This window comes from Mesoplodon densirostris, chromosome 15, assembly GCF_025265405.1.
Source record: "Mesoplodon densirostris isolate mMesDen1 chromosome 15, mMesDen1 primary haplotype, whole genome shotgun sequence".
NCBI lineage: Eukaryota > Metazoa > Chordata > Mammalia > Artiodactyla > Ziphiidae > Mesoplodon > Mesoplodon densirostris.
Genome location: NC_082675.1, coordinates 74,321,333 through 74,346,558, shown reverse-complemented (window position 1 = coordinate 74,346,558; position 25,226 = coordinate 74,321,333). Strand labels below are relative to the sequence as shown.

Here is a 25,226-nt window from a genome sequence, read left to right as displayed (position 1 = left end):
GGACTGGCAATTTTTAGAGCAGAAAAGAAAAACCTCCACCAACGGGGACAGCCACCTGGAATTGCATAGCTGTTACCCAGGACATTTACATCACAGTCTGGAGGAGACATCGCCCATTCCCACTTATCAACATCTTAAACCCGGGCATGGAGAAGCCCGCAGCCATCTTTAAGATGCAGTCACGTTTAGAACTTCAAAGGTTTAGTCTCTGGTATTTGTGATGTTAGGAGGGCGCAAAGCAGATGCCCAGCAGTGACTGAGAGATGCAAACAGGCATCAGAAACACGGAGGCTGATACAATGGAAGACCTTAGGGTCGAAAAGAAAAACAGATCAAAGTAACAGCTATTGAGTTTAAAAACCCAACGTAAGCATTGGTATTTGAACCAATACGAGTTATTATGCGAGTCTCATGAGGTGACAGGCAGTAAGGAGTGAAACACAACACGAATGGAGAAAGTTCTGAAAAGAGGAGCCCGTGTCCAGTACAAGCCACCATGGCCTCAGCCCAATGAGAATGAGAATCAGGTGAGCGCAGGGATGGGAAGCATGGAGTGAGCTGCACAAGGACACCCCGCACCGCCAACACAGCGACTGAGTATCAGAGAGGAAGGTGGCCGCAAAACCCAAGTCCCAGTTCAGAGAGAAGAGAGAATGAGGAGAAGCCACGGGATAGATGTGACCCCAGTTAGATGACGGAGCCTTCTCACCTCCAGTGGGGCAGATAAAGTTACTGTTGGCGAACTGAGGCTACGAGGCCGGCGGATCTGAGGCTCGATTAGATGGTTGTTACTGTTTGTGGCGGATCCGGATGCACCGTCTTCTGCAAGCTACGTTGGAGGCAAACACAAGTTAGCTTCGTGTGAGGCTCTCCCTGCGCGCGTGACGGGAGTGTGGACCCAACAACACAGCCAGCGGTGATGAGAGGTCTGGCCTGTTGAAAGCATGGAGGAAATGACTACGCATAATAATGGGGGGAAGGACGGGGAAACACACTCCAAGGAAATAAAAATGAATCACCGGCCGGCATAAAAACCAGCCTCAGAAAAAAAGGGGGTTCGGAGGGATGCTACCCATTGTAATAAGCAGGCTCTTACTTTGAAATTATCTTTCCCGTCACATTTTTAAAATGGACCATTTAGGGGGGAGACTGATTCAGGGCCCCAATTCTTCCTCAGGGCAAATATTATGTTTAAAAGGAATGCACTTGCAAGAAGAATTTTCTTAAACATGGGTTCTTCAGAACAACACATAAACATCAGGAACGTGGGGTTCGCGTACGTTTTGGCTTCTACTGCCTGTGACTATAAGCTGTGTGGCAATCTGCATACCTGCATGATAGGTCGAGTCCAAGTTGTGGTTCGATTGTTATGATTGACATAGTATGTGCGTCCCTTAGCATCTTTTCTCTCTTCCCAGCCTGAAGGTAGGCCCGGCGTGGTATGTACATAGGCCACTGATGGCTGTTTGTGTAAGAAATCATTATTATTTAATATCTTGCATTTGTTTTCTGATCAACTTAATAAAGTAATACATACCCAGAATTATTTGTGCTAGACAAAGTGAGTTAATTCAATGGTACCGAAAACATGAGTGCCTGGAAAACAGCAACAGGTTTCCAATAGCTTTAAACCTACTGTGAAATGAACTTCTACATGAGCCACAGGGTCAAAATCTTACAAAACTCAGTTCCAGGCCATGCAGCCTTCAACATAAAGGGTTGCTGCCAACGTGATCATAAGGAAAGAGAATAATATGACAATTCATTTTAGTTGCTGCGTTTTACTGTCAAACCACATAGAGCCTAAAAGTGATATCAAATTGTTACATGTTACCGACTCTGAGACGGATGCCCTGAATATTTTTTCCTCAATCTAGCTGTCACAGGGATGTTCCCCTAGCTTATTCCTAAATTCTTCACCAGCTTAGGGCCCTTACACTACATAGCTTTCGGCACGGGGGGACACACACACACAGAGTCTGTTCTCTACGGGGCCTGCTTTCACACTAGTGACTGACCAGAATATCTCAACTATTCCAGCCCGGGATGCCACCTGGCAATCTGAGGCCAGAATTCCAAAGAAGCGTGATAACTGAGGCTGTATTTCCCCCCGTCCTCCCATATGGAGTTTGTCTCCTTAAAGGGTGAATGGAGCACAGGTAGCTTCTGGGCTTAGAGACATGTGCAGTACAGAGTGACTACGGTTGGATAGTTCAAAGTAGATTGCAAAAGGCTTCCTGCGACGCTTTTGCTTGTAAGAAGCAGTCTGAGAAATGCAGGCGGGGTGGAGAGCTGCTGGAAAGCAGGGTGTCTCAAAGACTCACGGAGGCAAGGGGATGTTTGTGTGAGGCCAGTGCCGTCCAGGACGTCCTGGACGTCTGGGTGCTGCGCATGAGATCTGTAGCTGGGAAAGGACTGCTACTCTAAGGAAGGGGTTAGGAACAAGAAGCCAACCATGACTACCAAGGCTCTTGGGAGAGCGTAAAAGAAACAAGAGGCCAAACATCAGGAATAATCTCTTACGTGAGGTTACAAAAGGAAACCACTTCTTTTAGGGTACCATCTTCCCTAATTAGGATCTTCTGAAACTCCAGACATTTTACCAGGTGCCGTTTTCTCGTTTAGGCTGAAGATGTCAATCTCTTAGCCCAATCTCTCCTTGTACTCATCCCATCTTTCGTGTTCTTTACCAACTAGGTACCTTGGCAAAGAGGGTCCCCCAGTCCACTGCAAGACCTTGAACTGAAAAGCAAGATCAGGGATGCAGCCAGGTAATTTGGGGACTGCAGGCAACGAGGCTTAATATCCTACTTCATGAGCTCAAAGTGCACGTTCCAGAGAAAAACAGACCAGGAAGCAGCTGCCTTAATGGTTATTTCTAAAACAAATTTACCCAGAAGGGCAAGTGTACTTATCTGAAAGACAACTTTCTGCTAAAACTGCAGCAACTATTTCCTTGACATTATTCCAGATAAAGTCCCCAAGGCCCCATAATGGCAATTCCAAGGCTCTGAGTAGGTACAGTCCTGGATCTAGCTGTGGGGATACAACAAGAGTGGAAGAAACATCAACATGCAGACCCGATCCTTCCATGAGTATTAAAGACAGAAGAATTTGTCTACAGCTGAAAGCTCTTTCCACCCTCCTCCTCTCGCTGTGACACCAACACAAAGGAGCTATTTCCAGGCTACTTTTTATCTGGGCACTACAGCAATGGATTCTGCTGACCTGATGGACTCTGTAACCTAAGTTAGTGGTTGATTAGTATTTTTGGCCAAGTACATGCTATCAAGCTTTGACATACTGTTTGTTTATATGAGGACCAAAAATGTTTTGGCTGAATGGAATACTAAATATTAAATGCTGCTTTTCGGCCTCCCCGTTGAATTATTTTTTGTGGAGAGGCAATTAGATGTGCCCTCAGAAAACTTCATTTTGGAAACCTTAAGGATAGTTTTACAGTTATAGTATCTCTGGAAAGGGTATTTACAAGGAGGCTAATCAACTAAAATAACTGGGCTGTGTCACAGATAATCTCAGGACTGAGTTCCAGCAGAGTATTCCAGCAACCAGGTTACTTTCATAGAGCCACAGTTAATAGGGCTAATCAGTTTATGGAAAGCTAGGAGTGTTGTAGAGAACACTGAATTTGATGAAAATGTTCCTTCTACCTTCTACTGAGAATTGAATTGGCAACCTACAATCTAGTTCCATTTACGCAAGATGGTGTTATTAAAATGGTCCTTTATAGGGTTCTTTCCAAATGACCATGAAGAACAACCTGTGCTGATGACTCCATCTGTGACTCAAAACACCACCTCCCACAGCTGGGGAGCGGGTGGGGCTCAGCTTCTACGAACAGACCACGGCAGGGGCGCAGCCCTGGAGCCAACGTCAGCCTTCTCCTGCGGTGTGCGTGCAGTGCGCGTGCTTCTGCACACGTGCATTCCTTACCACCTCAAGAACATGTGAATTAATCAGGAGACAAGTTAGAAAACGGCCAGTCAGCTTAATTTAACACTTCACAGCTTTTCATCTGAATTCTACCGCCGTGTTTCACAAAGCCAAGGAGCCATTTAACTGCAGCTTCATGGTGGCTCCATTTATTTCATTAAAATGAAGAAAATTACATTGGAGCTGTAAAAGTTTCAAAATGCTTTTAAAGATGATAAACGTTTGGCGCTATCACAGATTCTCCAAGATTCACTCAAACCCTGCTGCACTCTTACCTCAGTGTATTATTAGGGTATATACAGCAAAACCCCCAAACTGTGCTATGCCTCTCATTTTCTCTCAGAGAGGGCTCATGCTTAGCCAGCTGGAAAGTGGCACCAGTGCGTATTTATTTGTCATACGTCAAAGGGCTGTGGCTCCGCAGATAAGAATCAGGGCTTGTTCATTATACTATAGAAATAAAAGCACTACCACGGAAAGAGAGCAACACCAGGATGGTTAATAAAGCCACATGGTGAGCAGTGCCCAGGGGGTGGAGGCTGAACGGTCATCGATGTGGGAAAATTATATAAACTGTGGTGCACTCACATCACTGTGATATCACTATGTAATAATTAATATGTCCCGAAAAATGACCACAAGTGAATAATATCAAGTTAATAACTAATACGTATATGAGATCCCACTTGTGTGTGTGTGTGTGTGTGCACGCATGTGTATGTGCGCACGCATGCATCCACGTGTATGTTTATGAGAGCACAGAGGAAGGAGTGGGATGGGGAGTCCCAGGGTAGCTCCAGGATGACACAGCACACTTCAGTGTTGCGGCTGACAGGGAGAAGGTGTAAAAGAGGGGAAAACACATGGTAGGAGATGGAACTGGAAAAGCAGAAGTAAAGGCTATTCATCACGAGGGATGGTGAGGGTGCAAAAGAAATAGACGTGATAATTTCTAATGCAGCCATAAGGTAAGTTTGCTTATTCCAGGTGAAAGATGACCAGGTACGTAGAAAACATGAGAGCAGATAAAACATTTAGGAAATATTACTACCCAGTCTTTGAAAATAGAAAACAAAACCAAATTCCTATTTTTAATTCATTGCTGGGGGAGGGAGAGAGCACAGGCAAGAAGAAAAGCACAGTGGCAGGGCCACGGGGAGCTCATTCACATGCATCACTTCGTCCTGCCAGGTGATTCTGACCATGGAACCCAGGACGAGCATAATTCAGTTTACCCTGTCGTTTAATATCATCAGCTATCGCAACACTCCAACACTCACAACAGGTTCCAAGGCCAACAAAATGCAAAAATGATAGTAGATGCTCATCAGCCCTGCACTCTATTAAAATCATTTCATGAAGTGATCTTGTCTGCCTCGCAGCTCTACTGCCATGGAAATGACTAGTGCACGATAGGAAATATATGAGCTTATTTGAACTTTCTTGAATTCTACTGGAGGCTGAGCCTGGCCCACCCAACACAAGCCCTCCACTGCAGCTCAATACCTTACACTGGGCTGATTTTTGCAGACTGCCACTTAGATTTTCCAGTGTACAATGCTGAGTAGTAAATTCTAACAATATAACCAAATTGTTCCTTTAAATCAACATCTTGCAGGGAATCAGCAATCGTATATGTATTTAAAGGTGTTCCCCAGTAATAAGCAGTTACAACAAACATACAAAGTTAAAACAGTAAGGAAAATTCTTCAAATAGCTATAGCAGCTCCAAGCATAAACTATAAACTAGCCTGTCTTTAGGGATCAAGGAGAAAACAGGCAACTAAAGTACACAGTCGTCCAAGTTACCCACAAACATGAATAGTAGAAATTACTTAGAATAATGAGTAATAAGAATAACAGATACTTGGCTTAAAAAGACCATTTTTCTAGATCTTTTCAATTTCTTAATTATACTCTTTCCTCTCTCCTCCTAAATTATACGAACCCTTGTTCATACCTGTGAACCTGTGAGTAGGGGCCCCTGGAAGCAGAGAAAGGTCACTGGTTCATGCTTGTGATACAAAAAATCTAACCCAGCCTTTGAAACGTGGTACAGGAAATGTATAACTGAAAATTCACATGTATAATTGCATGCAATTCCTGTGGCTTCCTTGATTCTCCTCCAACCGAAATATTTTACCCAAGTCTTCTAAACACACGGGAAAAGCTTATCAGGAGTACAAACACTAAAAGGCAGAAATAGACTCTACATGTTCAGATTAAAATGCACTTTAAACAAAGCTTGACAGTATTCCTCATAAAACTATACGGGACTAAAAATCAATTCGTTTTACCCAGTACCTTCCAACAGCGTGAAAGTGAGAGGTTTAAAATAAGAAGCATGCAGCTCTGTGGCACATCAGAAGCTGTTCTTATCAAAGAAGAAGAAAAAAGTGTAGAGTCACCATTACCCCAAATATTAAAACTAACCCACAGTTTTGCCATTAATGTCTGAACGAGGGTATCATTACCGTTGGAGCCTCACCACCCGTGACAGTTGAAGAACGTGCTCTCCCAGCTGGGGCACTGGGCTGTTAAATGATAATTTACATCAGTGAAATGCATTTCGGGAGACCACCCATTGCTTATTGAATCAAGAATCAGTGCTGCTGCAGTCAGGAAGGCAGGTGACATGAATCAAAATCTCTGCAATCCACCCGGTCCAAATAAAGTTGAGCAACCACTGATGACCAGAAGGAAAAGAGGAACAGGATCACCCTCCCATCCAGAGAAGGCTCAGGGTGCAGCCCTGATCTGGGTAAACGATGAACTGACAACCTCAACAATGTGAGATGTCTTATGAAAAAAAAAAAAAAAAAGGAAAGCACCACTATTGTGCCCCCACTGTTAAATAATTAGCAGATGATTAAATCTGTCAAACTCAGAAATTCAGGTAAGAGGCCACTGGTGATCAGTGAGTTCACAGCTTCACAGAGCACAAGGAAAGAGGGAAGAATCATCAGTTTTCAGGGAAGTGAGCTCTTTTGGCCAATAAAACTGACACTGATTTTTGAAAAGGAGAGAAAGCACCATTAATTCATCAAGGAAAATCACAGAATCATGTGAAGAGTATCCCACTAGTCCATCACAGCTGATTGTTCTGTTTTGGGGGAGGCCTGTACTGCATCCCAGAAAGGATGCTCTTGTCAAGCTTCTGACCTACCAGCCCTTTCCATGTATGCCACAACGCATCTATTATGTTGATTACTCAGTTGACTAATGTACTATTCATTCTGTAAACATAAAAGACTTAAAGCCTAGGCAAAAAAGGTCCTTTGAAGTTGAGCAAAAATGTACACAACAGGGAAGACACCATGATTGCGAAACCTGTTAAGTGCAATCTTTCTTTCCCTTCTTCAATTTTATATGCAATAAACAATGATCACTTCATTGCAAACAATTTCATATGCAATAAACAAGCACTACCAATGACCAAGGATTTGTCGTAATAAAAAAAATTGGTCAAGGTCAAACATCCAGTTAAGCATGCTGAAACCACATAATGTTTTCTCCTCCAAAACAAGAAACAAATTTACATAAAATTTACTTTTAATGTGTTTATTAAACATCTCCCAAAGCAGTTCTGGTCTGCTTTCCAATCAGAATATTCATTTTTGTTTATGTCCTATATTATTAAATACCCTTTACACTTCTATATTTCCTGCTAGTTATGAAAATTGTGGGAAAGCGGGAATTATAGTGGGAACAAATTATATATTGAGTCAGTAGAGCTGCCTTTAAAGAGACGGCACAGAGGCTTTGTGGGTTAAGAGTTTAGGCCATTAGTAATGGAAAGGACTTCTTGCTGCCCACCCAGAAGAGTTCTTCCTATGTTCTTGAGATACAAACACAGCTTCAGGGACCAAATGAAGTTTTTAAAAAAGGAATTGTTAGTGTTTAGGTCAAGTAAGCACATCAGAATTGGTATTAATTTGGATGGAAAAGCAAAACAAAGGAGTTTTTAGCATTTCAGAGACTTTGGTGACAATAACAACTCTTCGTATTGGAAATTCACTCTCCTTGGGCAATTTGCTAGGACATTTTAATGTCTTACGTATATGGTAAATGGATTTGCACAGGAAAAACTCTTCCTCAGTAGCCCAGATGATTTTAAATAAAAGCCCAAAGAGCCAGTTGATGGCTGGAAATGAGCATGGGTTACCGGCGGCAGATGAGCCTGCTCTGCGACTGCGTCGGTGACACTGCAGGACCTCAACCTCGAGGAAGGTTCTCTCTGCTGAAGGGGAGGAAAGGACGCGGAGCATCAGGGACACATATTCTGAGAAACGAGTTTCACTGGTTTAAAAAATATATCACTCAAGCCTAGTCACTGCTCTTTAATATTAGAAGGTAATTAAATGAAACACCATCTTTTCGGGGTAACGAGAGTCATCTTTTAAGGAGTCAAGGATCTTCCACTGTCATTTTCAAGTGTCTTAAGCAGATGGGATAGAAATAACATTAAAAATAAGAGGCCAAGGGCTTCCCTGGTGGCGCAGTGGTTGAGGGTCTGCCTGCCGATGCAGGGGACACGGGTTCGTGCCCCGGTCCGGGAAGATCCCACATGCCGCGGAGCGGCTGGGCCCGTGAGCCATGGCCGCTGAGCCCGCGCGTCCGGAGCCTGTGCTCTGCAATGGGAGAGGCCACAACGGTGAGAGGCCCGCATACAGCAAAAAAAAAAAAAAAAAAAAAAAAAAAAAAAAGAGGCCAAAACAGGAAAGGGGACTCCACAGATAACATTCGAGTGCTGCTCTAATAATGGAAAAAAGAAGCTAGAAGTCCTGAATTCTGCTTTGAGACGCAACCTCTGGGTAAATTCTAGTGGAACACGAATAGAGGAAGAGATACTGACATACAGTTATTAAACATTTATTGACTACTGTGACCAATGACAAAGAATCAGTTGGATTCTATTTCCAGGGGAACTCAAATATAATCTTCGGCTACTTCTGAAGGGTTAGGTATTTATACCTTCAGCTTCTGAATGGAGTTCAGAAGTTGTACAGAACAGGAATGAAGGAAAATAGGTATGGTTAATCTAAAAAAAAAAAATCTAGAGTGTAATGTATAATATGTTCCTCTCACTTGTTTGTATTAATCTATATGGTTAAAAAAAAAAAAGACCACAGATCAGCAACAGGTCACACACACACAAGGCAGGGGTCTAATTAGCAACAGGTCTGTACACGGGACAAATCTGTAGCATTTGCTCACTTTTAATATTTTGCAATCAGGAAAATGGGGTTAGGTCCAAGACAGGCTCTGAGGCAGCAAATGGGAAGCTTTTCAAGTCTTCTCACAACGGTTAGCATGAAGGATTCATCCTTTAGTAAAAGTTCATGCTGCTGTCCTTGAAGACAGAGTGACCTTGACAAGCAAAACTGGAGAAGAACCCCCTACTCCCCTACCCCTCTCTTTCCTAGGCACTGTTATGTAATAGTTGAACCAGACTCAACATGAACTTAAAATAATTCCGACACTTGCACTTGGATCTTAAAGATATTTTATGAACCTAGAATAATGAATGCAGAAGCTCCCTATAAAAATAATAAGAGATGATAGCTTAATATCAGTGCTGCCTAAAATGATGGCTTTTCACTTGGTACACTAAAGGTATACCACTGCTATGCTTCTGGCAGTACTTACTTCCTTTCGTAGTGTTTTAAATATATGGTTTCCTTGCTTATGTTGTTTCCATAGCAACAGTTTTATCAATTCAAATACCCCATATATGCAAACTCCTTTTTTTCCTGCCTCTATAGTACTAAATTTTCGTCTCAGTGATATTTCTCTTTCTGAAGGACATTCATAGAATTTTAATACAAAAACACATTAACTGAGTAATCGGTGCAACTCATGATATGGGCCAATGGTGTCTTTTAAAACAAAAACACATAACTGAAGGAGTAACAATTTTGTGAGTACTTACTGGCTTTTACATTTTATGTAGTCCTCCTATTCATTTACATTTGATATGGCTGTAATGATGACTATTTTTCTAGGATGCCATTTTCAGCAGAGGGACGACCATCATTTACTACAGTACATCTGTAGGTTCAATTTCTCAAGAGACACCGAAACTGCACTGCTTCTCAATTTTATGCACGAGCAGGAATTTTCTGTGGGCTTTTTCTGCAAAGCTTTGTGTTGTCAAACACAGATGTCTTCATGGCTGATTCTGTTGCTTCTCATTGGGGCTTAGCCCCACCTGAAGCATCTACAATGAATTTCCCTGATGGCTAAGAACCCAAGTTCAAATGCTACCCTGGTGACAGTGTCACAATTTCACCACCTTTCTCAAGGATTGGTACTCTGGGACTTGGGAGATGTCTTCTATCTCCTGTTCTAACCTTGTCTTGGATGGGTCACTTAAAATCATGTCTTCATCTGTGAAACGAGGATGATAAAGCACACAGAGTATGACGTAAGAGGATTAACCTGGAGACCCAATGTCTCCCAGGTCCCAGTGTGCACACCACCTTTATGACAAAGGTACTCTTCATGAACCTTTGGCTGGGAAAAGAAATTCTACAAGGTTAAAGCTGATGAAACACAAGTCATAGATTTGAGTTTTTTATGAATCAAGAAAGATTTTCACCTGCTTGGGCTAATTTTGGTATAGTCCTGCTTCTCCTAGGGAAGGAGGAACTTTGGAAAATGTCAGAGTTATCTGGGAGCCAGAAGACAAGACTATTACTTACAATCAAAGAACCAAACTGCTCCCCATTGGAGTCCGGAGTGATCTGAAGCCGTCTGCTCAGCTCCTCAGACAGCTCCTGGGGGCTGGTCCGAGACACAGGCGAGGCGGGTGGTGGAGGCAGCGCCAGGCTGAGGGAATCTCCACTGATGCTCACTTCTTCCGAAATGGTCTCCCAGGGCTACCAAGGAACAAGACGCTGTGGTAACTGCTAGGACGAGGGACCTTCTCATTCCCCGTCCCAGTAATAACCCTTATGATAACTGTAATTCACATTTACTGAGCACTCAGGAGGCACACGACATTCTCAGGATCCATAGGGAAATAAAGACTACCCTGATTAACAGATGCGGACACTGAAGCAGAGGGAATAGCTTGCTCAAGGTAACAGAGCTAGGAAGTGGTGGGGTCAGGACTTGAGCCAAGGAAGCCTGGTCCCAGGGTCTGTGCTCTTAGCCCCTTTGTCATAGTGCCTCTCTGAGCAGTGCTTTGCTTCTAGCACTTGATACTACCTGCATGGGTTAAAAAAATATTCTCAGGAATTTGTTTATGATTTTCGTGAATTGCCTTTTACTCTAACCGTTGAGGATTCACAATGAAAACAGCAGAGATGCTATAAGCTGTAAGTAAGCCCTGGTATAAAGTAACTTTTAGTGAATTTATTACAGCATCATTCATGTTGCTTTTCTAATTTTGATCACTGGAACATTTTGTGAATGATCTTCCTAATGCAGTGTTTAAAAAGAATGGATTTCTAATAAGTAAACAGAGTTGTTAAGGCAGCATGGAAGTTATGGTTTGCTGCCTTGCTAATCTGCTGTTCAATTTATATATATTCTTCCCCAGTCATTTACCATAAGCATTTAAGGGTAAACTTATGAACATTTCTGTTCACCCAAATTTCTGTTTTCTTGGTAACAAATCTCTTTCACTATGTCAAAATTACTCAGTAAAAACTTGTATTTGGTACCCAAACAAGTTACAGGGCTACTTCAACTGCTCCAAGATGATAACCATGCTGCCATTTAACAAGAGATGGTTAGACTCTGGGGAAAAATAAAGCATAAAGTGAAAACATCTTAAGATTTCCATGCTAAAAATAATGTCATTCCCTTTTGTAGTAATGTAAACTATGTGTACTCATCAAAGATGGCTTTTGTCAGCACTTTCTAAGTTACTAAATATCCCGATGGTCCACCATCAGCCACGAGACCATGATCCTCCCTTTTTACACAGATCTACTGAGACAAGAAATTACGACACAGGATCAGCCTGGAGAGCACGGCCAGGAGGCGCTCCAGGGAGTGTGCCGCCAGAGCAGGAAGTCCTACCTCAGGGCCGTCTCCGCCCTCGCTGGGGTCCACCTCCAGATCCTCGCTGATGTGTCTGCGTGAGCGGAAGCGCCGATGCGCTGCCTCCTGGTTGATCTGCCGGATGTTGCTGTCGGACTCGGAGGACACATCCCTGGGAGCGCGGGGTGAGGGTGGGAGTCAGGAGGGCCGGTACTGACACCGGGCACTTCAACACCAGCCGACCCCCACCAAGGGCCTGGCACCCAATACCGCGTCAGTGCTCTCACGCGCAACACTGACAATCAGCTGGCCGTTCAGCGGGAGAATCTGCCACCATCTCTTGGCTAAAGCATTCTCCTCGGTCCCTTTCATTGAAATACAGTCTTTAAATGCATCTGTCCCAGTATTTCTGAGTATCTTTCACGCATATACTGCAGCATGTACTTTAGTGTTTAAGAAAGAAAAGAAATCAAAGTCCTCCATCCATCTGCCCCGGTGACAAGGGAGGCCTCTTGAAGGAGAGGTGACAGGTGAGCTCACACTCATGGCCAGTCCGTGGTGAGCCCTCTCTAGGAGTCCAGCAATGACAGGGCTGCAACTTCTGGTCACCAACAATTAACCAATGAGTACAAATAGTACCAACTCAAAGCTGGGGTCTGGAGGGAAATGCTCCTGACCCAACGTGAACTTCTTCGGCCTCTGAGGATCTCATTCTGACAGACTCTCAGAAGCATGACACTGCATTTCTCCCCGTTAAACTCCTTTTTAAAATTCACAAACATCAGGCAATAACCTCCCAAATCAACTGGGATTTGAGGAACGCTGCAACTTCATAGTCTCTTTTTTACTGGGGGGGGGGGGGGCGTCATGTAACTCTCTTAATTCAGGATGTGAAAAGCATTGAGTCAATCTTGAAAACTTTTGCACTAAATTACAGGCAATTCTCCTTTGGGAGAAATACTACTTGGAGGCTTTTAGAGTAGAAGTTTAAATGTCAAAATGTTTTTCAGAGAAAACCCTTACAGACTCTTTCAATAAGACACCATATTCAGTTAAAAAATGACGCTGCAGGGCTTCCCTGGTGGCGCAGTGGTTGAGAGTCCGCCTGCTGGTGCATGGGACATGGGTTCGTGCCCCAGTTTGGGAAGATCCCACATGCCGCGGAGCGGCTGGGCCCGTGAGCCATGGTTGCTGAGCCTGCGCGTCCGGAGCCTGTGCTCCGTGATGGGAGAGGCCACAGCAGTGAGAGGCCGGCGTACAGCAAAAAAAAAAAAAAAAAAAAAAAAATGATGCTGCAAATTAATATTTCAAAATATTTGAAAACATTATTTCAGACTAAATGAAATCCTGTATCAATCAAGGACCCTCATTATAGACTCTTCCTAAAACATAAGTTTTAAAACATTCTAATGACTCTCAAGCTAACTTATACTATTTTCCTATATTTCCCCCAAAGAACATGCTGGGCCCCTGTAACAGTGAATGGTCTGCAATAAGCAGCACTGTTTGCAAATAAACAGGTGACTCTTTAAAGCCAGTTTCCAAGAGAGTCTGAATATTTCCACCAAAAATCTTTACATTTTTTAGCTTTACTGGTAAAGGGACACTATGAAGGTTACCTTTCTTTAATCCACATTAAAATAAAAACTCTTGTTATTAAGATCTGAATGAAGTTTTACTGCCCAATATACCAATTTTTAAAACCTAACAGAAATATACATTTTGCATATTTTATAGTTGTATTAAACTATAACTGGACTAAAAATAGTACGTTAGGCAGAGGACTCCTCAGAAAAAAATCGCATAAGGCCATAGAGAAACTAATTAAAATCAAGGGACACACAAGTATACTAACACAATTTCTGAAACCACCAAAACAGGATGATAAAAAATAACACTCTCTTGGATATGTTAGAAAATATAATATTGTCTTTGTGATTTTATACTGCTGCCGTGATTTTTATAGGACATTCAATTCAATTTCACTTTATAATGACTGGCCTTACTGAAAAATATTGTATATATAAAAGTTTCATCAAAATTTTAAATCTTCACTTGAAATGTCAGGTGTCACTTAGTCAATACCAAATGTGTGTTCTGGGTTATAACACACACTTGAATTGTTACAGGGATTTCGGAGAGGTTGAAAAGAATAAGGCTTTAATATTGCTATGTTTGCATTTTCTATCTCTCAGAAGAATATAAAAATTCCATTACTCTGGAAGGACTTATTTTTTTTAAAGGAGCATTTAAAATCAATTATGCTAATCCTCCTTATCCAACATGCTTGAATAATTAGTAATCAGTGTGAACCAGAAACAACTAAATAGCATAAAGAAGAAAGATATCTCTGATTCTGAAATTCCAACCCTGGGCTTTTTTATGGTCTTTAGTGATAAAATGAAAATGTTCATACAAGGAAGGCCTTTGCCCTTAAATAAGCAATTAAACGAGAGGGCTGTTGAAACTGACAGGAAGTTTAAATGGTCACTAATAGGAAGATGAACATTTAAAAATATGTCTGAGCTGGCAAATTAAAACAGAAACATGATTTTATTGGGGGCAGGGAAAAAATTTAAGAAGTGGCTCTTTCAATGTGCTTCAGTCATTAATTTCACATATATAGTCTTCATTTGACTTTCATGGGAAATATACAAATTAATAAAGAGAAGAAAACCCATAAATTTATCAAATTCAGTGCCAATTAAGATCAGTGTGTCTGATCATTTACTTTCATATACATCAGTGACTCATGATGACCGGAGTCATTAAGATAGATTAAATTACTGCTAAGATGGGAGACGGCCAAAGTGGTTTAGAAAGAGAAGTACTGAAAAGAGTTAAAGTAAGTGTTCTGAGTCTAACAAGTTCATCTATGGTCTTAATGCAATTCCTTCATGATTTTAAACTTGTGCTTTTAACAGTAAAATGTTTACAGTTTACATTTAAATCGGATAAGGACTATTCTAAAATTAGAGGCATTTTAAAGGCCACTGTCTGACCTGAGAGGGCTGGGGAATGTTCTGTGGCCGCCTTCCGTCTGGAAGCTCTGCATCCAGGCCTGGACAGTTCACTAAACCACATGCCTGTACCCACTTTCAGAAGTGACTCATCTGTAGTCATTCATTCAATTAAAAGCTCCTACCTTGTGCCAGGTGCTAGGGGTTGATCTGTGCGTAGGAAACCACAGTCCCTGCTCATACAGGCAGTAAGAGTATTATGTGCCCTGTGTCCTGACAGGGAGGCACAGGGCTTTCAGAGAGACCGGGACAGAAGACGTCCGGTGCTCCCAGAGGAAGGGATAGTAGGCTGACGTCGGAAGGTTACCAGGGGAAGGGGCACGTTCTGGCTTTATTTTTTTGGGGGGGATTGGGGGTCAGCACATCCATGGGGCCAAGAAGAAGAGAAAGTAATCAGAAAGCAGCTATGCATGATCAGACCGCTCTATGTTTCTTTTCTTTTTTTTTTTCTGTGGTACGCAGGCCTCTCACTGTTGCGGTCTCTCCCGTTGAGGAGCACAGGCTCCGGACGCGCAGGCTCAGCGGCCATGGCTCACGGGCCCAGCCGCTCCGCGGCATGTGGGATCCTCCCGAACCGGGGCACGAACCCGTGTCCCCTGCATCGGCAGGCGGACTCTCAACCACTGCGCCACCAGGGAAGCCCCCGCTCTATGTTTCTGACTGTGGCTGGCAAGAGGCAGGGTGAGGAGGACCCTGTAATAAGAGCCTGAGGGCAACAGGATGTCAATGAGGACTTTTCAGGGGCTGAAGTCTGGAGCACAAGTCTGTAGCAAACCGGGTAAGAAATGAGAGTCTCCACGACAGTCTTAATTCTCTGCGCAGCGTGTGATCCTCACTTCTCTATCTGACTTCCTCAGATATAGCCTTTTAATAAAGACCCTTCTTAACATCCATTCCCCCCAACCCAAACTTGCAGTATTCTGTGAAAACTGAGTTAAGCAAAACATCATTTTTGAATTAAAACAACACATTAAAATAGCCTGGAGGGCTTGAGGGCTTCTGGTCAAGCCAAATAAAGTTAAGGAAAAAGAATCCCAAATTCTCAAACAGTTCAGACGGGATGAGGAGGTTATTGTGAAAACCGACTCTTTTTCCTCAACTAACTTTTCTCTTGCTTTCTAGAAGTCATGCTTGGTGCAAAGGAGGGACCTGGCAGGTCCCACCCGGAGCTCTGGGACGTCCTTCCTGGCTCAGCTGCCTCAGTGATGTGGACCATCATGCCACTGATTTCTCCCTAAACTACAGGTGAACGTGAACTCGGAAGAACCACAGTTGCCCTACTGATGGGCCAGCATTTATACAAGTGAGAGCTTGGATAAATTCCCTCATTAGAGTTTCACAACTCTGTGAGGCAGAGAAAGTAGCAATTGTCCCCAGTTACCTCCTAAATACAGACTTCGGTTGCATAGTTATTAATGACAGTGAACATTTTTCTGTACACGTGCTGGCCATCAGTCTTTCTTTGTGAGCTGCCGGTAGTCACTTGTCTACAGAGGTCATGACGCTGTGGTCCCCAGAGAGTGCTGTGTTCAGGTATTCCTTTCCTATGACCTTTAGCAAAGGTAGATAAAGGTACTTTGCTTAGGGTACTGCTACCAAGATTCTTCTGATCACTACACGTAACCAAGCCCAAGGCGGTTACTTTTTTTCTTTTAAACTACAAAGAACTAGAGTAGTCAAATGGCTTACAACAGTTTTAACAGCTATGGTCATTAATCAAAGGGAAATAGTAAAAAAAAATAATAATAAAATTAATTAATTAATTAATTAATTAAAGGAATCAACAAAACCATTTCCATTTATATTTCTATGGGAAAAAATGACAACAAAGAAGAGTTCAACATCATCTGGATGTTGGGATATTTATGCTGTCCTGGGAACAATGAACTGATGCACACACCGTGTGGTCCAAAGCTGACCAAGGACAGCTGATATTCATGAGAACCCACGTAGGGGCTTAGGAAGGACTGGCTAGTCACTGCTGCAGATTCTGCAAGCTTTTTCTCTAAACCAAACATAATCTAGACTATACTTCTTGGCCACCTTTCCTACCTATGCAGGTCATCTTTGCAATTTCTAAAGATAAAAGGGTTACTGACAACACCATCCATCCCATTGCTAATACTTGCTAAAAACCATCATTAGCAAATTTCCTTCAGAGTCTGGGTTACAGAGAAAATTATCTCACCTCATATACTTGCTTTTATTCATATTGAAAATTATACAAGTTAGTGGTAATTACCTCCTTGTCTTGACTGCTAGGGAGGTCATGATTTCTAGGACAATTTTTTCCTTTTCTGTTTTTAATATTTTGTTTTTGCCTTTTATTGTATATTCATAGTTTTAGGTCTTGCTGTATACTATCATTCAAAAAACAAGCTGCTTCAAATCCTTTTTTATAGTAGTTGAGGTTTAACCAGTGTTTATTTGCCATCATTAGATAAAAAATTGTCGAGTGAACAAAACAGTAATCAATTCACTGTATCCCTGAGGCTGGCAAGGGATTAGAACAAACCGTAATTACCAGCTGTGAATTAGCAACCCTCCCATGTGTTTGTAATTATATCAAGGGGGTGATCTATACATTTTCCAAAAAGGAAAAGAAAAATTTTGAGAGAGTTTCCAAATCAAATAATTATGGAATAAAAATCCAGAAAGTTAAAGAGCCAATATGTTTGCTATTTTCCATGATGGGTTAAGCCAGGAGAGGAAGCTGAAGGAGCGGAAAGTGAGGTAATCACCAAACATAAGATAAACCAAGGAAACATAACCCCTGCTTTACGTCTCACGAATCTACATAAAGAAGTCCTACAGGGCTTCCCTGGTGGCGCAGTGGTTGAGAGTCTGCCTGCCGATGCAGGGGACACGGGTTCGTGCCCCGGTCTGGGAGGATCCCACATGCCGCGGAGCGGTTGGGCCCGTGAGCCATGGCCGCTGAGCCTGCGCGCCCGGAGCCTGTGCTCCGCAACGGGAGAGGCCACAACAGTGAGAGGCCCGCGTACCGCAAAACAAAAAAAAAAAGAAAAAAAAAGAAAAAAAAAGAAGTCCTACAAAATAAATTAGTGCATGTTTACAACAGGAGAACCTGATTCCAAGGCAAGAGCTTCTTTATAACCTACAAACTCAGGCTCCCACGCTCGTCAACTCCACGAAGAGGAATCCTGTTGTACTGCACAACCACGTGCTTTCACCGGTACAAGATGTACTTCCCAACCTCGTCCCAAAGCGCTGCCACGTGTGCACCTGACTGCAGAGTGTGGGGACGTGTTCCTGACCATCGACGGTACTCACATTAGGCTGGGTCGGTGCCACTGGGTGGTCCGGTTGTTGTGGTTGACATAGTAAGTGCGACCCAAGTTGTCCACCTTTTCTTCCCACCCGGGGGGCAGGGGAGGGGGGGGGAGTTCCTCCTGGTGCTGCGACGCCGAGTCATTCGAGTCAACGACTTCCCAGCCGGGCTGTGGAGCACAATCAGAGGGGAGATGGTGAGGCTGCTTTGGTGGCTACAGTGCGTCTGTGCCCTTCGTCCTCGCTCCTGTGCTCTCCGGCTCTGACGGTGGCTTCCTGTGCCACATTTAAAGAAATTCCCAAAATAGGGCAAAAAAAAAATCAACTCTAGGAGCGTCTCAAAAATATTCTGAGCCGTGGCCAATGAACTGCGCTGCCCTCTAAGAAGATGACACTGCAGGGTGCCACTCGGATGGGGATCTGCACCGGCTGTCACGTTACCTGAGTCACATGACACTCTTTTCATATTTCGTGTTTGTTATTTTGACCTGAAGGCCTCCGGGGCCGTACAAAGCCTTGCCGATGATACGGGTCTCACTACAGCTGTCATCTTTTCAACACCTCCGTAAGGTAAGAGGGAGCTGGGAAGATGAGCCCTGCAGCACGTGTGTTCTCGCAGAATCCGTGGCCTGCCCGGGCGTCAGGAGGCCCGGGGCGCACTCGCTCCCCGGGGAGGACAGCATGGAGGCGGCTGCAGGAGGAGGGGAAGCTCCTGGGCTGCAGGGAGGACGAGCAGCCAGGCAGCCAGGAGCCGCTTCCTACTCAGCCACCATTCCCCACCTGCTGCCGCCGCATCAACAGGCTTCCTGGTACCAGAGTCAGAGGTGCTTTCTTTGCAACACATATTTTTGGCATTAAGTATTCCTTCCTGACATTCCCTAGTAAAGTCACTGGAAAATTAAGTAATTCACTGATTACTACAGTTGGAAGGTTGGAAGAGTGTGAAAAAAAAAATTCCTTGGATTTGAGATAAAAATCTGTGGATGTGCTGATGAAATCTTAACATTCAAGACTGCCTACCACCCACTTCAGTCCTTCTCACAGAGAGAGATGAAAGCTTGCACATGAAACACTGCCTGGTAATATGACCTCTGGGTCTGAGGGGGGTTCCGTTAACTTGCCCATAATGCATTATTCACACATCATGTATATGCAACAGCTGCAAACAGATGTGCAAATAAGCCACAGAGAGGTCTTGTAAACGGACATTTTCAGAACAATATGAGAATTTGTCTAACAAAACAGCACCATCCGAAGCCTGAGCTGAGAAGGTACCCATGGTAGAGGTACATGACTGGAGAGTTAAAAGGTGGCCTTGCCAGGAGGGAACAAAAGAAAATTCCTCTGGACAGCTAATTCCAAAACGGCATTTCTACCCCATGCACGTTCTCACCTGGGTGCCAAATGAGTAAGAAACTTGGATGAGTCCCTCAATTATTTTAGCCACTTGAAGCAATTCCAAGTGCTAAAAGGAATTTACAAAGAGCTGCAAGTCCAAAGAAATAAGAGAATTAAATATGTGGGGAGAATTTCACATGGCGGTGGGCTGTTAATAAAACAGGGGTATAGCAGTTTAGAAAGAGACCCCTCTTCAATTATTAGTGTCATAACATGAAAAGTTTATCTTTTTTGCTAAAAACCAACACATCGGTACATCTGTCAAAGACGTAGATTCATGGACACATTGAAGTTTCTTCATATTTAAGCTTGATAAACTTTTATTTCCTTAAATTATAAAGTCTTAAAGTAAAACATCAATATGCTCTTAGGCAAGGAAAACAGACCAAGGCCCGAAGCCCTGTGGCTTACCTCCATCTCATCTCTCTGCTCGCTGTTCTCTTCATCTTGACCTCCGTTTTTGGGCATATAGGCCATTTTCAATCGCAAAAATCCCTTAACTCGAGATTTATGGCTGCATGATGGAACAAAATTGGTTATAAAGGATGTGACTTGGTTACATCTTTATGATGGTTCATATTTATGATGCTTTAAAAAAAATGCCATAGGAAAAGAAGTTGGAATTTTCCTCAGAGAAAACCAACAGCCAAAGCATAAGAAACGGCAGCAGCCCAAAGCCTCACCTTCTTGGTCTGAGGAGAAAATCCTTGAATGTGTAGGGTCGCTCCATCGTTGGATCTTCTGTCTAAAGGAAGAAAAAGTAAGTTTCAATCCTCCTGATAGTTTCATTTATTTCAGATACACCCAAGTGGATTACAGAGAATACATTTTCAGGTTTTAGAACATGAGCCTGGCGAAAACAGAGTTGGTTCCTTACCCAGTACTTGACAATTAATTACACATTTCATAGGTCACAAAGCTTTACTCAAGATCCACTAGATGTCACTATCAACACCCATTTTTAGGAGCCAACCTCAGCCTGAGACAAATGACAGAATTGTAGTCGTCACTGCCAAGTGTAATTTCTAACTGCTGGGTGCAGGGCTCAATCTCATGCTGCTGATTAACTCTGGAGAACTGGGGGTCACTGGTGCCTGCCTGCTTGTCCCTGTGATTCAAGAAACCTAAAAATGCAGTTAATAGGAAAATATGCAAGATCAATCTGTGAGTGCAATTTTACTTTACTTTTAACATTCAAATATCATGTCATCTGAAAGACTGTCCTAGGTGGCGTCATTCATCAGCCTTTTGCTGGTGCTTATTTCAAGAAGCTATGAATGTAGTGGTGGTATTCATTTTTGAAAGAAATCAGTATTTTATTGTGCAAAATCAGATGGTCAAAGTAAGCAGGCAACTGGAAAAATAAATGTTACTATTTCGTTAATTTAAAAATACTATGTGCAGTAAAACTTCAAATACCTAGACTCTTTAATTAAACACAATTAAAAACATTTACTGGGCTTCCCTGGTGGCGCAGTGGTTGGGAGTCCGCCTGCCGATGCAGGGGACACGGGTTCGTGCCCCGATCCGGGAAGATCCCACATGCCGCGGAGCGGCTGGGCCCGCGAGCCATGGCCACGGAGCCTGTGTGTCCGGAGCCTGTGCTCCGCAACGGGAGAGGCCACAGCAGTGAGAGGCCCGCGTACAGCAAACAAAACAAAACAAAACAAAACAAAACATTTACTTCTGTAGCAAGAGAGACAAACCACAAAATGATTTATTATGTATCAGAAGGGTATGTGTGTGTATATGCATTTATATTTGTAACATTATCTGTTTATGTCACTCTCTGCTTTAAACTCGCGATGGCTTCCTACTCTGCTTATAATATGCTGAAAATTCTTTCCTATGGACCTATAAGGTTAAAACATGATGTGGTTCTTTTTTTTTTTTTTTTTTTTTTTTTTTTTGCAGCAGTACGCGGGCCTCTCACTGCTGTGGTCTCTCCCGTTGCGGAGCACAGGCTCCGGACGCGCAGGCCCAGCGGCCATGGCTCACGGGCCCAGCCGCTCCGCGGCATGTGGGATCTTCCCGGACCGGTGCACGAACCCGTGTCCCCTGCATCGACAGGCGGACTCTCAACCATTGCGCCACCAGGGAAGCCCCATGATGTGGTTCTTAATTACCTATAACCTCACTGTGAACCAGTCTCTCCAATGACCCCACACTCCACCCGTCCTGACCTCCTCTGTCCCGCGTGCACATCACATCTAATCCTGCCCTAGCAGGTCCTTCTACTGAACAGCTCTGGCTCCAGATGGCCATGGCGGTCTCCACTTTGTCACCCAGGTCTGGGATCCCAAGTCACACCTTCAGACACCACATCCTAAATCGCCACCATAGCCTCCCTTTATTATCCTCTGTCACAACATCCTGATTTATACCTCCCTTTTCACCATCTGAAATTATCTTGCTCGTTTATTTATTAACTAGTTTATTAACATCCATCACCTGTAGAATATAACCTCATGAGATCAGAGACTTGGATTCGCTCGCCACTGTATTCTTAGTGCCAAGAGCATTGCCTGACACAAAGTAAGTACCTGTACAAGTAGCTGATTAACCCACCTGATCTACAGTAGAGTACCGAGGCCACAAAAATTCACCATCACTCAAGAAAGTCAGTTATATTCTCTAGACTTTTTTCTAAATTCAGACAAAAAAAAAATCAGAGAACTTACCGGGACTCTAAAAATGGAACTGTCCATACACTACATAGTTTAAATGACAGACACCACACAAATCAAGAGGCAGGCGTCCTACGTCTGTGTCTTGGCTTTGTTACCTACGGAGCCATGTGGCCAAGGACAAGTTCCTTAGCTCTCCGTGCCTCAGTGTCCTCATCTATAGAGTAGGGCAGTAACAGGATCTTACAGAGTTGTGACGATTAAACCAATCATTTGAGCTGGTATCAATACACAGCAAGTTCTCACAAGGGTTCCTGGCACACTTAACAAATGTTGGCCATTGTCATCATCAGCCAACTCTACATTTTCATGTCACGTGTGAGCACTGCCAACTCAACACTCTGCAAAAAGGCAGGGCATTAAAAAATGAAAATTCACCTCCATGGAAATTCTCCAGTGTGAACAAGACCGTTATCTTGCAGATAACGAAAGGATTCTTCCTGGCACTACTCAGGCTCCTGCTGGATCCTATTCCCTGGAGAAGAGCCCAGGGGAGACTCCCAGGACAGCACTGAGATGGTAGAAAGCCATCTCAAACAGGTTGATGCTAACGGTAGTACTGGCCAAAATAGACGCTGCAACCCCCTGTCCCTTTTGAATGTCCTGTGAGCGTTCAAAAGAAAATCTTCTGGTTACACAGCAATTTCATCTTAAAAAGATTTGTTGCTTTCAACAGAACTGCAGTTACTTTGACACATATGTAATGAGGTAAATAACTCTGTGGGCAAGTGGAAGGGAATGGCCTTATCAGGACCTTAGACTCAAAACAGGGATGCAACAGCTAAAAGCACCCAAGGCCTTAGACTGAGCCCCCCTGCCCCCTCGGCCCGTGACTGCACCACAGATCAAGGCTGAAGACCCAAGGTCTGGTCAGCCTTCTGATCACTGGGCAAGTCACCTCCCTCTCTGGGCCCAGGTGTCCTCACCTGTAAAATACAGGGAGTGGATAAATGGTCTTTAAAGTCCCTCTAAGGTCTATGATACTGAATTCTGTACATGTGAGAGGGAACCATTACCCTGGTACCAGCTGGAATCATAAAAGGGGTGTTCATCATCTGCGTTACCTTCAAGCACAATTAAGGTGCCAGATAATAACACCACCTCCCCAAAAATGTCTCACTGTAGGAAAACTGAAATTCAAGTTAACCCTGGTTGCCTTGAGTGGCACTTGACTAAAATAGGAGAAATTAATGTTTTTAAAATAGCTCTCTCAACCCAGCGTGTTTCCCATAGATACAGAGATTTTGCATCTGGTAGGGGTAATGCGCTGGGACTCAAAGGGCAGGGGAGACGCAACTGATGGTCGAGGCGAGGAAAGTTTCCGAGGCGTAAAAGGCAAACACCCACCAGAAATGTCACTCTGTTGTTAATACAAGTCTTGGAGTTATTTTTGTCTCTAAGTAATTATTAAAGATAAGTCATAAAATCCTGTATGAACTTCTGGGCAATGACGCAGGATTTAACAGACAGATGTAAAAATGATAGTGTTCTTTAAAAAAAATCAGTAAGAAGAGGACAGTTACAGGGACTTCCCTGGCGGTCCAGTGGTTAGGACACCACGCTCCCACTGCAGGGGGCACAGGTTTGATCCCCGGTCGGGGAACTAAGATCCTGCGTGCCGCGTGGCACGGCCAAAAACAGAGTAGATCCTGAAACAGGAAAAGAAAATGCTACAAGAACAGGACAGTTGCGGCTAAGTTCATCACCTCTGGTGCCACACTGTAAAAGAATAAAATAGAGGAGCTCAGTTTGAGCTGCACTACAGACGTCAGGCTGGTAGGACTACGTTGCTTAAAATACAGTCCCCACCTCCTCTCTCCTCCACATGCCTCCAGCTCGTCACACTGCCCAAGTCTCCCAGGTAACAACGTACGTCATCACAGTCGCCGTGCCTCTGCTTACAGCCAAGGTGCTGTTTCACAGAGCTGGATGGAAACTTGGTATCATCTATGTGTATGCCCTCATTTTATAGGTGAGAAAAACAGAGGCCCCAAAAGGACTGCTAACTTATTAAGGTTACCAAGGCAACCTGCCCATCTCCAAGCTCGGAGTCAACTATTCCTGAGAGATCTTTTAAAGCTTGACATTTGGAGACTTCCGTGAATATGAATCTATGTTTTCTGAATTCTCAGACCTGCATAAAAGGTCGCGTGACCAACCTTATTTACTCTCCCTCTTCCCTCCTCGTCTTTTACTCACTTCCACCCACACTCGATAATAAATAAAATGGAAAAAATATTAAAGACGGGTGGCATCTTTGGAATAGAAGCAAAGGAAACAGATCCCTACCATTCTAAATTCCTTGGGCCCAATTTCCTATCCTTTTTCTTCCACAAATAAAACTGGGAGAACTGGTCTGAGAGCCAAGAATGAAAGTGAATGACAAGTCCAGATTATTTTCTTTCATCTGGAAGCATCTGATAAAGCACCGAGGAATCCATGATCAAAGAGGGAAAAAGAAGTTTCTTTTCTTTCTGATTATCACTCTTTACTCTTTCGTGTTTAAGGGACAAAACCCTAGCCAACACTGGCCTCCTCGGTAATCGAGGTAGTGAGGCTCTGATACGCAGAGCACACCCCAGCTTCACACAACCCTCCCGGCCCCGTCCCTCTGTTTCAAGTGGCCTCCTTCACTCGTCTCCCTGGCAGAACTCCGACCCGGACTGTCCCAATGCTCACAAGGGCACACGATTATCCAGAGACCCAACGGTGGGCAGTGGGCCAAGAAGGACCCGTGGTGCCCCAGTCTGAGATGTTCAAGTGTCCTGACCCTCCGGCTCTTCCCGGTAGGCTTCTCGGGATCACAGAATTTATAGCTGCAAGTTAGGACAGCTTAGGAGAGCCACTCCTAAGAATTTAAAAGCATGGTTTTATACTGCAAATGTCA

At 43.6% G+C, this 25,226-nt stretch overlaps 1 protein-coding gene across 4 annotated transcripts in view; it reads right to left on the bottom strand.

Annotated features, from left to right (window-relative positions):
• Nucleotides 1–25,226, bottom strand: part of NEDD4L (NEDD4 like E3 ubiquitin protein ligase) — a 358,858-nt gene that overhangs the window by 56,114 nt on the left and 277,518 nt on the right. For 2 of the 4 annotated variants that reach the window (XM_060118688.1, XM_060118690.1), the window contains 8 exons: nt 20,336–20,397; nt 20,064–20,166; nt 18,258–18,424; nt 11,986–12,118; nt 10,659–10,835; nt 8,120–8,194; nt 1,331–1,462; nt 710–829 (listed from right to left, as the gene is read on the bottom strand). In XM_060118688.1, coding sequence (XP_059974671.1) covers nt 710–829; nt 1,331–1,462; nt 8,120–8,194; nt 10,659–10,835; nt 11,986–12,118; nt 18,258–18,424; nt 20,064–20,166; nt 20,336–20,397 — 969 coding nt within the window. Of the gene's footprint in view, nt 1–709; nt 830–1,330; nt 1,463–6,428; nt 6,489–8,119; nt 8,195–10,658; nt 10,836–11,985; nt 12,119–18,257; nt 18,425–20,063; nt 20,167–20,335; nt 20,398–25,226 lie in introns of all 4 variants that reach the window. The other 2 variants (XM_060118687.1, XM_060118689.1) reach the window with 2 other exon arrangements.